At 34.7% G+C, this 12,629-nt stretch overlaps 1 protein-coding gene across 2 annotated transcripts in view; it reads left to right on the top strand.

Moving 5' to 3' along the window:
• Dpy19l1 (dpy-19 like C-mannosyltransferase 1) overlaps positions 1-12,129 on the top strand; it is a 99,263-nt gene extending 87,134 nt beyond the window's left edge. Inside the window, exons 17-23 of one of the 2 annotated variants that reach the window (XM_071613998.1) lie at positions 329-353; positions 1,050-1,169; positions 2,522-2,696; positions 3,471-3,570; positions 4,701-4,826; positions 9,276-9,472; positions 10,829-12,129. In XM_071613998.1, the coding sequence (XP_071470099.1) occupies positions 329-353; positions 1,050-1,169; positions 2,522-2,696; positions 3,471-3,570; positions 4,701-4,826; positions 9,276-9,432 (703 nt within the window). In that variant the 3' untranslated portion in view covers positions 9,433-9,472; positions 10,829-12,129. Of the gene's footprint in view, positions 1-328; positions 354-1,049; positions 1,170-2,521; positions 2,697-3,470; positions 3,571-4,700; positions 4,827-9,275 lie in introns of both variants that reach the window. The other variant, XM_071613995.1, reaches the window with a different exon arrangement.
• The last annotated feature ends 500 nt before the right edge of the window (positions 12,130-12,629 follow it).

The following is a 12,629-nucleotide window of genomic DNA, read 5'->3' as shown; positions in this document are numbered from 1 at the left end:
GAGTTCTTTTGCACTCTCTGTTCTGCTAGCATATCACCAGTGAGGTATATGGTACACAAAGCATGCTATTATTGTCATAATAATAAATACCAAGTAGTCATATATTCAGGATATAATACAACATTGTCATTTTAAAAAATAAACTGTCTTAAGTGGTTATAATACCAGTTTTGGTGTATAACTTTTAGTTATTTTTATTTACATATATGTGTCCTGGGGGAATACTATAGAGATTGTAAAACTCATATTCACAAAATAAAAATATAAATTAATGAAGTAAGTGCTTCAGTAATGATATAATAGCAGTATTTTTTTTTTTCTGTTTCAGAAAACATCAGTTTGATCATGGAGAGGTAAAGACTTAACATTACTAACATTTATCTTAATATTTATATATATATATTTGATCTTCCTTTCTAGTTTTGGTTTCTTGATGTATTGGCAATTGTCATTAATCATCTTCAAAATAGCCCAGTATATGTTTTTATGAGAATGCTACATGCAGATTTACTGGCCACTCATTTGTTAAAACAAGTAGGAAATTCATTTGCTCTGCTTGGATAATCCTCATAGTAACAGCAGCTGATTTCTGGAGCCCATTGAGTGAGGTGTCCTTGTGGGATTTGGTAACCACTTTTCCTCTGAGCTCACGTTGTCCTGCAGCTTCAATGTTGTGCCGCCATCTCTTTTAGAGCCAGCCTGGCTTCCTTGGCACCTCAGGAGCAATCATTTCTCTTACCACTCTCCTTGCCTTAGTTTGGTGATAACACCAAGGTAGGGTCAGAAATGTAAGCTTTATTAACAGCAGTCTTGACTTCAGTGGAATTACAGAAGTATTTGTCTTATAGACTTCAAATTTTTAGTCTTTTACTAAAATGATACAGTTTGAAAGTAAATCTTAAGAACTGCTTTAGAAATTTCAGAAATGAAAGTAGTATTAATCTTTGTTACAAAGAAAAAAGGAGCCTTTTCTGTATATTTCCCAGTTTAATGGTATATTCTTAAACTTTATGAATAGTAGGAGTAAATACTTTTTTTTTTTCTTTCAGCTGGTTTATCATGCATTGCAACTGTTAGCTTATACAGCCCTTGGCATTTTGATTATGAGACTAAAACTCTTCTTGACACCACACATGTGTGTTATGGCTTCCTTGATCTGCTCTAGACAGGTAACATGGTCATAATGGTGGAGTTTTAACTGCTGTAATAATTTGACCCCAGCTTTAATTATCAAGTGGCCCTAAAGTGATGTTGAGTTACCCATGCTTCTGTAAGTCATTATAGTTAAATTTCTTTATGGTCTTGTATTCAGCTTTTTAAAGTATAAGGACTAACACTGATCACTGCCTAGTCTTCTAACTTATAAAATAGTCCTTGGCACTATTCAACACATTAATCTGTGCATGCTGAATTCATGAGGAATAAATGCAGGTGTTGATAGAAAGCAGGACTTAATTATAGAAATAATTTTCTTATATCCATGTCACAAAAGAATTCTAATAATTAACTTCAAGTTATAAAAATCCTTTCAAATAATATGTTCTTGAGTATCAAGTATATTTTTCTCATTTACTGAGTGTACATTTCTATTTCTATTCCTGATTTTCACTTTTTGAAATTTAGTTTAATTCATCCTTGGTTATTTACTGCTTGTATTTTCTTGGAATTGCCCCCTTGGTCTGCATTCACTGATTTATGCTTCTCCATAGTGTCACCCTCTCATCAGTCAACGAGCCAAGGTGCAAAAGTAGCACCTCTCTCAAATTTAGCAAATATTTACTAAGCCACAGGTGTCTAGGGATGGGAATAGTAATGGACAGAAAAAAAAAAAAAAGTATATATATGACCTCAAGAAGCTTGAGATCCAACTCTGCAGACATACAAAAAAAAAATAATTTAGGAGAGAACATTCAGAACAAAATGCTGATATTGAGGGTGGACTATCTTAGTATGGAATAAATGACCAGCTTCAAGTTTTCCCATCAGAATGTTAGAACTGTATTGGAGGGGCACCACCTTCCCTGGTTTCTGACTTCTCTAGACTGGGCCAGGAAAGGAGGCTGATTGGGTGTCATTCATCTTCAAACCCATCCCACAATGTGCCAAGTAACAGAGAGCCTCATCCTGGGCTGGCTTCCCGGGACTGGAGCCTCTTGTGTCACCTCTGCATGGGGTCCTGAGCTCAGAAGGACCTTGCACTTGTTCTTGCTGTTTCTAACTACTTAATGATTTTGAACAAGGGCCTTTAAATTTGTGTAGCTGGTCCTGGCTTTACCTGGTTATGGAGTATAGAGAGCTGGTTGAGAGAACAGCTTCTTAAGTCCTGTCCCACTTATATAAAGCTAATAGTAGAATTCTTTTGATCCTATGAATCAATGTCTCTGGAACCTTTTCTTAGGATAGTTATTCCTTATCTTGTGCTGTAGCAGAAAGTATGCTCTTTTCTGGGAAGACCTTTTCCTTATTGAATACTTGCTGTTTTGTACTAACAATTATCGATGTATTCTTAATTTGGTTTTAGTTATTTGGATGGCTCTTTTGCAAAGTACATCCTGGTGCTGTTGTTTTTGCTGTACTAGCAGCAATGTCAATTCAAGGTTCAGCGAATCTTCAAACCCAGTGGAATATTGTAGGGGAGTTCAGCAATTTGCCACAGGAAGAACTTATAGAATGGATCAAATATAGTACCAAACCAGGTAAAAAGACATTTGATGAGAGTTTTTCTCAAAATTTTATATACTACTGAAAAACCCTCCCAAAGTTAGTTCCAGTGGTCATTGTTTCTAAGTAGTACTGCTTCTAGTGTATCCAAAAACACAGAGAAAGCATCAGATAGTAAATGTTATTCCTGACTATTATTAAATGGTTTGCAGGGAAAATGTTAATGTCATGCATCTTTTCTTGGTAATTTACTCTGCTATTTTTCCATATATTTGAATTTTTTCAAACTTTATCCAAAACTGTAAATGCCACATTTAAAAATAAATTTATTACACTTTTTTCTTAATAAGTTTTTAGTATTAGTCCTTTACATTCCTACTTGAACTCATGGAATACAATCTTTTATTCATGTACCAAAAAGGGAACTATGATACTAGCATTGAATATTAAATCATTTAATATGATTGAATATTAAACCATTTTCCAGAATTCCTTGGTGCTATGAAACTTTCCTCATCAATTTGATATTTCTTCCCTAGAATCCGTGAGATTTCTGAGATATTGAAAAGAAAAGAAATCCTCAATGATGAGGTGATAAAGCTCTAATTTCCAAGAAAACAGTTTATCCAAGCCTAGTTGCTGACCTCTGCTTTACTGGCCACGTGGCTTCATGCTTTCTGCCACTAAATCTTTAAGTAATGAACGTCCCTGGGCCTCAGCTCTTACCTGTGAGATGATTGGGTTGAACTAGAAGGAAACCCCTTCTCACACTCGCCAGTGTCCTCCTTGGGCCTTCTGCTTGTTTCCAGATGCAGTGTTTGCAGGTGCCATGCCCACTATGGCAAGTGTGAAGTTGTCTGCCCTTCGGCCGGTTGTGAACCATCCACATTATGAAGATGCAGGCTTGAGGTTAGTACCTCTTATGTTGTTCAAAACAAATTTCCTATATAAATAGTGAGTGGAGAAACAAGCAAAATTAGGAAGTTTCAAAAAGTGTGTAGTGAACTGAGATTTTCAGTTATCAGGGTTGGAATGCTGAAATAAGACTGCTATGCTAGGAAAAAAACAAAAACATAAAACAAAAGAAAACTGTTAGGCTCCCCAGGGCAGTAAGATTATAACCTTTGGAGTTGTCTTTTCTACAAGGCAGAAAGAAAGAAATCATATATCAATTGTGTGGAGGTTAACAAGTTCCAGAATACCCAGGTCCTTAGTCATTATCCTGCAGTTCCCCCAGAAAATTATTGGCTCCCAGTTTTCTTGCAGGCCATTCTTTTTGAATTCTGAGTCAGTTGAAATACAGTCTCATTCCCAGAGAGTTTTTTCTGCTTTTCACCAATTTTACTTGCTAGAATGATCCTTGGGTGTTTTTGGAGACTTTTTTCTCCCATAAATTACAAACTTGTGTTCTCTTAGAAGAGAAAATATATTTAATTTTGATGTGTATTCTAGGGTAGGTAAAGCTATTTATTTCCTAAATGATTAGGTGAATCCTCTTAGTATATTGTTTTGCATAATAGCAGGATGTAAATTTTACAAACAAAAAGCTTTTCATTTAAAAATCAATTACAATAAACTAATTTCCAGAGCAATTTTGTTAAATAAGTTTAATTTTTCATAAATCTAGAAGTCAGATGGAGGGCCATTTAATGCTGAGTGTTATTGATATCAAGTTTTGAGACTGTTGCCCTTTTAAAATAGTTCTGTTGTGTTTGTTGTAGATCATCCCTGTCCACCAAAAGGATTCTTCACTCTTATGGGTGATAGAGTGGTGAAGAATTTAAAAACAGTTAACAAACAAAAACAAAATGCTGACCTGTGTTAAAGTTGCATTCTTCTCTTAGGACTCTCGTGCTTGTCTGCCTTCAGCTTTCAACCTCATCATTGCCCCATAGCAGAAACTACTATGAGGAATTTACTATTGTCCTGATTCTTCTGCATGATCCTTTCTTGTAGTCCCATTCCATGTTTTCTTTTAAATAATGCCAGCTCTGTCCTTTTAATCTTAAATTTTTCTGCCCACATATTTTTGTTTGAAGAGCCAGAACGAAAATAGTATACTCAATGTATAGTCGAAAAGCAGCTGAAGAAGTGAAGCAAGAATTGGTAAAGTTAAAAGTGAATTATTACATTCTAGAAGAGTCATGGTGTATAAGAAGATCCAAGTGAGTATTTAACACAGTTAATATTTTATAATCCTGAAACATGAAGAGTCAATGTAGGCTCATGACAGGCATTTTGCTGGTGATATGTTTAAAATATATATTTATATAATAGTATACATATATTTTATATACATATATATTTAACACTTTGTAAAATGGAAGTGGAAAAGCTTTTTATATTATTATTTGGAGTTGTCTTCTTTTCTAGTTGTTTTAAGTATCTTTTCTAATGATTTATTTGCACTCAACAACTTTAAAGGGATATTAGAACTGATTGATAATCTCCCAAATTGTTCATATTTGCCTTTGATGTTTTTAAAAAACTTTTACTTAAAGCTGGATTTATTTTCTTTCAAAAGACTTCCAGAGTCTGAAACCAAATAATAGGTAGTCTCATTGTAGTAAAGTGGTCCAAGCAGCTAAGAATCAGGGCCTCTCTGGTCTAAACCACATGTCTGTACTGTGCAGTGTCCAGTGAATGGATGTGATGGATTCTCATCAACTGAGAATGAAATTTTTCCTTCTTGATATATCATGTCTTAAATGAGCAGGAAATAAATCAGCTGTGACTCATGGAGTTTATGGTTTGAAAGTTAATAGTTTTAAACAATAGTTTAAAAGTTTCTGTTCTCACAGAGTTTACTAAGCAGAGTATAGCTACAGGTATCAGTAATATCCCAAAAGCAAATGTAGATTCTGAGTTGACTGTGTAGAAATGCTACAGTTGGGTGACTAGACAGCAGATGACAGACAGAAGCCTACTATTAAAGGACCAAAGCTTTCCTCCAGGAGGAGCCCAGCTCATGAGCAGTTTCACCAGAAATCAAGACTATTTTATGGAACACTATCATCTTAAAGATTCTCAGTGTATCTGTTGCTATTTCTGTGCTGTATCTATAGCTTGATTATACTTTCCCACCATATACTTCATCAGTATACAAGGCTATTAAGACAAAATTGTGTGCAAATAGTTCTATTACATATCATCTACTCAGCTTTGCCCAAAAGGAAATTAAATAATTGTTAACTGCTTTTTCTATGAATATGTACCAGATTACTTGAATTTAATCAGGATTCATAGAAAATGCTATTGTTCTTATAGTTTAGAAAATGCTGTTAAGTACTTAAGACAATGTCAATTGAAATACATATGATATATATGTGAAATTCATGTACTACCTTTAATTTATAAATTTAGGACAAAAAAGATATAAGCATCTCTTATAATAGTGTTATAAGATCATTATAATAAATCAATGGTGGGCAAAATTTGCAATGGGAAGAAAGCTTCTTGAAAGAGCTTTCTACAGAATTGGGGTCTTTATTTTCTTAGGCTTCACTTTCCTTCAGGTTATTGGAACATAAAAATAATTTTTATAGTATTTTTTTCTTCTAAGTGAGCAGTGAACCTTGACTCAAGATTCTTCAATTATTTTTCTAGACCCTTTTGAATATGTGCAAATTGCAGAGGCTTTGCATTCTAAAGTGTTAGGAAAGCTCTTTGGATTTGCATAACTGTAGTAATGTCATATTCTGATAGTCAGAACATTGTTTTATGTACATAAGAAGGAATATAAAGGCAGCGGCTATTCAACTGGCTTCAGATCACTTATGAGCACTTAGCCTCACAAGCTGGGTGCTGGGTTCCCCCATCAGGACCTGGATGTGCCATAGTTGTGTTGGTTCCAGCAGGAGTCCAGAAGCATTTCTCTTTTCTGTTTTCCCCACTCATTAACACTGTCAATTACTTCAAGCTTTCAGCCAGACTGTACATGATCTCAGGAGACCATGGGCAGGTCCACTATGAGCAATCTGAAACAATACAAAAACTGTGCTTTCTCCTGTGACCAGAAAGCAAATGGGACACTTGAGAGGAAAAGGAAGAGGAACAAATATTTATTTCATGTTGATATCTACAGTATAAAGAACTGAGTTTCTTTTTTTTTTTTTTTTTTACTTATTTAGTTGTAGATAGACACAATACCTTTATTTTATTTATTTATTTTTATGTGGTGCTGGGATCAAACCCAGTGCCACACATGTGCTAGGCAAGCACTCCAACACTGAGCTACAACTCCAGCCCAGAACTGAGTTTCTTGACAAAACTTTCTACCAGAATTGGGGTTTTCTTTTTCGCTGTGACCTTCACTCTCCATTGGTTATGCCAGCCGGGTACACTTTTAGATTATTGGAATATAAAAATATGTCAGAACCTGGGAAGGAAATGGGAACTCAGAAAAGGAAAGGGAAGAGGGACTAATGTTTATTCAGTGCTTAATTTGTGCCTGGCACATTTATGAGCACTGAATGTACATGATCTCATTGCAAGTGGCTTCATCAATGCCTTGATTAGTCCTTGAATACATCACACTCTGTCTACAAATACAAATACTAAAATACACCTGAATGTAAATTGTAGGTGAGTTTTTAGCACACTACTCTTTTATTTTCAGTTCCCTGTTTTCTTTCAGTAATTCTAATTTTAAAGTGGACATAAAATTAAAAGTAAAATACATATATTCAGAAGAAAATAACTCAGATTCTCATTAGTGCTTTTTTTTTTTTTTTTTAAGATGAGGTTTCCCTATATTTCCTAGGTTGTTTGCACTCCTATCCTTAGATAGCAGGGACTACAGGTGTGGACTGACTACCATGTCCAGCATCACTAATGTTATTAGAAAATACAGCTGACTAGCCTGGGGAGACCTGAGGGAATTCACAGAAGGACTGAAGGGCATTGTAGCAGGCTCATAGAGCTCACAAAAGCAGCTTTTTGCCCATTCTTTTTCCTAAAAGCTGTCCAACTCTGGAAAACTCAGGGTAGTTTTCTACTTCCTATATTACTAACTATTTACCATTTCTGGCTCTTCAGTGTTGTAATAGATTGATCTTGACTTGCTTGGAAATTAAAATGTGGAAACCCCAAGCCCAGCCATATTATCATAGATGTTCAAGATGTATGGAATTCAGTATTATTGAGGACACACCCAAAAATATGCACTGGAACCCACCTTATAGGGATATTTATTGGCAAAACTTCCCTGAGAGTTAATCTGACAAAATGAAAAGTTGTATAGTTCTTTGACTGAATGATAATGCTGCTTCCAGATGTTTAACTTAAAAAAGAAAGATAGGCATAGAAATGTTGATAATAGCATTGCTTTTAATTATAAAATTGAAAACAATTATATTTTTAAAGGAAAAGTTAAATAACACTAATCTAAAAACTATTAAAACCAATGAAGTAGGTTTTTATCTACTAAGGTGGGGAAAATGGCCTCATTTTATTTTTCCAAGTTTTAAAATAATCCTATTTCTATGAAAACAACCCTGGAACATCTGTGTATATAAATATTTTCTTGTCTGTAATTGTTTATGTGTATGATCATATAAAAAGGTTTTGCAGAATATATGTTGAATGCTTAGATGTCACCTCTGGGAAATAACTTTGGAGATAACAGTGACTTTCAGTTTTTTACTTTGTTTAGTTCTGTATTTTGATGTTTTTATAACGGCAAATTACTTTAAGGTTAAAGCTGTTATTAAAAAAGAGGAAGCAGCTACTCTCCTACTACATTGGGGAAAGCTGGGTGAGATTGCCACGGAACTCCCAGAACTCATTGGAAATGTTTTTTTCTGTTATTTCAAAAACAAGTGAAGCAACTATAACAAAACATAAGCAGTGGTCAATTCTCTATAGTTTTTCTGTTTTGTAAGATTTCTCCAGAACCAAATAAGAAAGTGAACTTTATCAAACTCTAGAACCTTGTATCTGTGAAAAGTGTTTTTGATTTAAAATAAAGGATGAAGCTTTTTTGAAGCACTTATTTAGGCAAATATTACTTGGTACCAAACTCTCTCACACCATTCTTTATAAAAATGTATTGCTTTTAAGATTGAATTCTTCATTTTGCTAAGATATAAACTTAAAACTACAAATTTTCTTTAAATTCATGCATGTAGAATATAATTAATGCAACTTCCCTATAAACTGAAATAATTACCATTTATAATTTTTTTTAAAAATCAATACATACTTTTATGTGCTGGGCATGATGCTAGATATCTGGTTTCTCTCAATCCTCACAACAAATTTATGTCATGGGCATTTCACAAATGTGGAAACTGAGATGAGTGAAGGAAACAGCCCAACACTTCATTCTTGGTAAATAACTGGGACAGAATTTCACTGAGGTATCTCTTGTTCCAGCATCTGCATTCATGTATTCTGCAGGTCTGTTTTCTTTTTTTATAGTCACTTCTGCTGCATTACCTTGTCCTAAAGAGGAATTACAGCAGATTACCAAAATATAAATAACTGTCATTTTTTAAAACTAAGTTAAGAAGAAAAAAATGAGATGAGATCAGGAATATAAAAAGTATGCTCTGCTTTATCTGTAGATATATAATGTGCACTGATTTTTAATGGGTACATTCATTTTTTCCTAGGCCTGGTTGCAGCATGCCTGAAATTTGGGATGTGGAAGATCCTGCCAATGCTGGGAAAACTCCCTTATGTAATCTCTTGGTGAAGGAATCAAAGCCTCACTTCACCACTGTATTCCAGAACAGTGTTTACAAAGTTCTAGAAGTTATAAAAGAATGACTACTACTTCATGACCTGCCTCCTACAGAGAATTACATCAGTAATGGTTTTAATGTTTTGCTAATAAGTCATGTATTGTTTTTAATTCAAATCCCCAAAATTTTTATAGGTAACTGTTTTCAAATAGAAAACATTTTATTTGGTAAATTTGAATGTTATTCTGATTGTGAAAATGGCATATACCCTCATCAGTTGGTTACCATTTTAATGCACCTCTTAAAATTTGCTATGCAAATGAGTATATGCTTGTACTTGACTTCAATATTTGTGCTAAAGTGAGCAAAGCCAGCTGTGTAAAAAATATATGATGGTCATGACAAAGGCCATATGAAAAATGTAATCAGTTCTGAATTCTGTTGGGGCTTCCCTTACAGTTTGTGGACTATTAACGCCCCTTGCTTACTTCTTCGCCTCCTGCTCTTGTCTTTGGACAGTGCAGTGTTCATGTAGGTTTTCAGTCCCGCCAGCCCTCTCATTACTTGAGTTCTAGTAAATGGCACAAATGTGGGTATTTGCTTTCTGGAATTATCTGTTCATCTCATTTCCTCGTGTTCATTTTGTTCTCTATTGCTCTTGTGAATGAGGCCTTTTCTGCCCATTTTTAATCCAGACTCTTGAAGCTAATGGTTAGGACCAAATCCCTCTAACTTCCAACCATATGGCATTCTTGTGTCTCTATACCACTCACAAGGTTTTTTCAGATAAGTGCTATTTACCCAAGTTGCTTATCAAGTACTTATTCTTAGTAAAAATAATAATAATAATAATAATAATGGTAACTGTATTTTTCTCATTTTTAGTATTATTCAAATGTTTATATTTTAATGACTTTAAACCACTTTAAAATTTTTTCATGTTTAATTCTAGTTTAAAAAAAAAAAAACAAACTATTTTGAACAACCCCAAATATATTGCATCTACAAACTAATGTATATTCAGGTTGACATAATATATGGTAGACTGTAGCATATGGTAATTCTTCTTTTACTACTAAGATACAATGACTAATTTTTTCTGTCAAAAAAGTAAATGAATAATGATAAACGAATGAGTTTTTCTGTTTTACTTTCAGATTGCCTGTCTTTATTAAGACAAAGCCTTAAGCCTTATGTTATAATTTTGGTTCTAAAAACCATTATTTGAGTATGAGGAATAAGTACGTTCCATCTTCTTCTTTATCCTTTTCTATTTTTATTTTGAAAAATTTCCAAACCTGCTTTGAATTCCTCATATAAATTTTTGTTTCTTAGAAATTAATTTGTGTGAAGTGAAATTGTTCAAAATGATGAATCTTCATTATTTTGAGAAAAGGTTTTTCAGGTTTTAAATTCTAAGCAAACCATGATTATGGCTGACTACACATTTAATTATACAGTGTTCTCTTTATTAACCACAGGCAGATTAACCTCATTGTGGATTGTCCTTGAGACCTGAGTCCTCAGGGATGGTTTCCGGTGCCCACTCCTGGGAGCCACAGAAGAGCTGTTCTCTTTCTGCCTTCTTACCAGAGCCCAAGGACAAGCCTGGTCTGGGGGAAGCACTAGTTTGCTTGTATTGGTCAGCTGCAAAAGAGAGCATGCACAGCTGAGTGTACCCTCCGAGAGGGGCACCATCTCCAGCCTTGCCCCAGAGCCGGCACCTCCCAGGGCTTCTCCTTACCTGGAGTCAGCTCAGGAGATTGCTTCTGTCAGTGTTCTGCAGATGTACAGTCACTCTTTTTCATTTGCTACTCGACCATCTTATTTCTTAGGCTTTGCCAGTTGCCCAAAAGTAGGGAAGCAGCTGGGGAATTTTTGGATTAGGAGTAACATTTGATCAATAATGCAGCAATCCAGAAAAAATGGGAAGAAGGCATTTGGGGCTGAAGAGGAGAGTCAACATGGGTGGGAGAGGGCAGGTGTGTGCTGCATTATCTGCAGTTGTTCCTCAACAAGTGCACCTGCTGTTGCATATCCAGCAGTTCAGGATAGTTTTTCAACCGTACTTTTAAAGTCATTCTCTATTCTCACCCTCTAACAATTCCCTTCCTAGTAAGTTCACATGTAATGATTGGAAATTCTGTACAGCAAACAAAACAAAACAAAACATTAAAATACTGTTACAAATTGTTTCATATGCTGGGAAACATTAAAAGCAGTCTAAATTAGTTTTTTCCAGAAGAATTATTTTGTAACAATATTTCTTAATGTAACTCCACCAGCAGTCTCTGCTTCTATTTTAGGTGAGTCTGTTTAGAGCAGAAGCCTGAGGGACCATGGCACGCTCAGCCTTGAGCACCTCCAGTAGCAGCCGGTGCTGTAGGATATTAAATACTTTCATGGTAACATGGAGTAGTAGTAGGTTCAGTATACATGACAAAGCAGTATTAAAATTCAGTATTTTACATGTTTTTAGCACTTAAAAATATTTTTGCTTTAGTATGGGAAAAGGAAAGATGGGCAAAGAGGCGATTGAAAATGCTATTGCTATGATATTTTAAAAAACAAAGCTGGGGCAGTGTTTCCATAAAAAGATAAGCCTCCAAAAATGCTTGGCAGAAAAAGTGCTGTTTAAAGTAGGCCAGTGACATTAAGGAGAAAATGAAAGGATGTATCAGGAATAAATTGATATTGTGTAGGAGTATTGTATTTTTATGAATTTTATGCCACTTGTTTACATGTACTATCTATGTTAAATAAAAAAGATCATGAAAACGTAGGAAGTGGTTTTCTTGCCTCTATTTTCATTTCTACCTTGACAGTGAACATGTGAAGTCTTCTTTTATAGTCAGATAACTATGAACTGGTTTGACTCAGATTGCAGTTTTTAAAAAAAGGAAGAAACTTTAGTATGTTCCATGAAACTCCTGTTCTTCATTGGTGATGATAGGCACGGGGATTATCAGACGTTTCTTATATTTATGGCAAGAGTCACTGGTACTACTTTATATCATTTTCAGCAAGGGACATAAGCATTAGGGATAAATACATAGTGGCTAAAAGTTTTATTTTTTTTATATATTAAACTGCAATTTGGTATCTTGCTTTGGTGTCTAAATTGTAACTCCATGTTTTTGCATTATTTTTCCCCCCCTTTGGAGGAAAGTCAGTTTAGCTTTGTTCATTCCTGCATAACTAATTTCCTAACAGGGACACCTTAATTCTGACATCTTTGGGACATGAGATTTTCTAACCCAGTCCTTCTCAAAATAAGCAGGC

This window comes from Marmota flaviventris, chromosome 1, assembly GCF_047511675.1.
Source record: "Marmota flaviventris isolate mMarFla1 chromosome 1, mMarFla1.hap1, whole genome shotgun sequence".
Lineage (NCBI taxonomy): Eukaryota > Metazoa > Chordata > Mammalia > Rodentia > Sciuridae > Marmota > Marmota flaviventris.
This window is presented reverse-complemented; position numbering and strand designations above follow the sequence as displayed.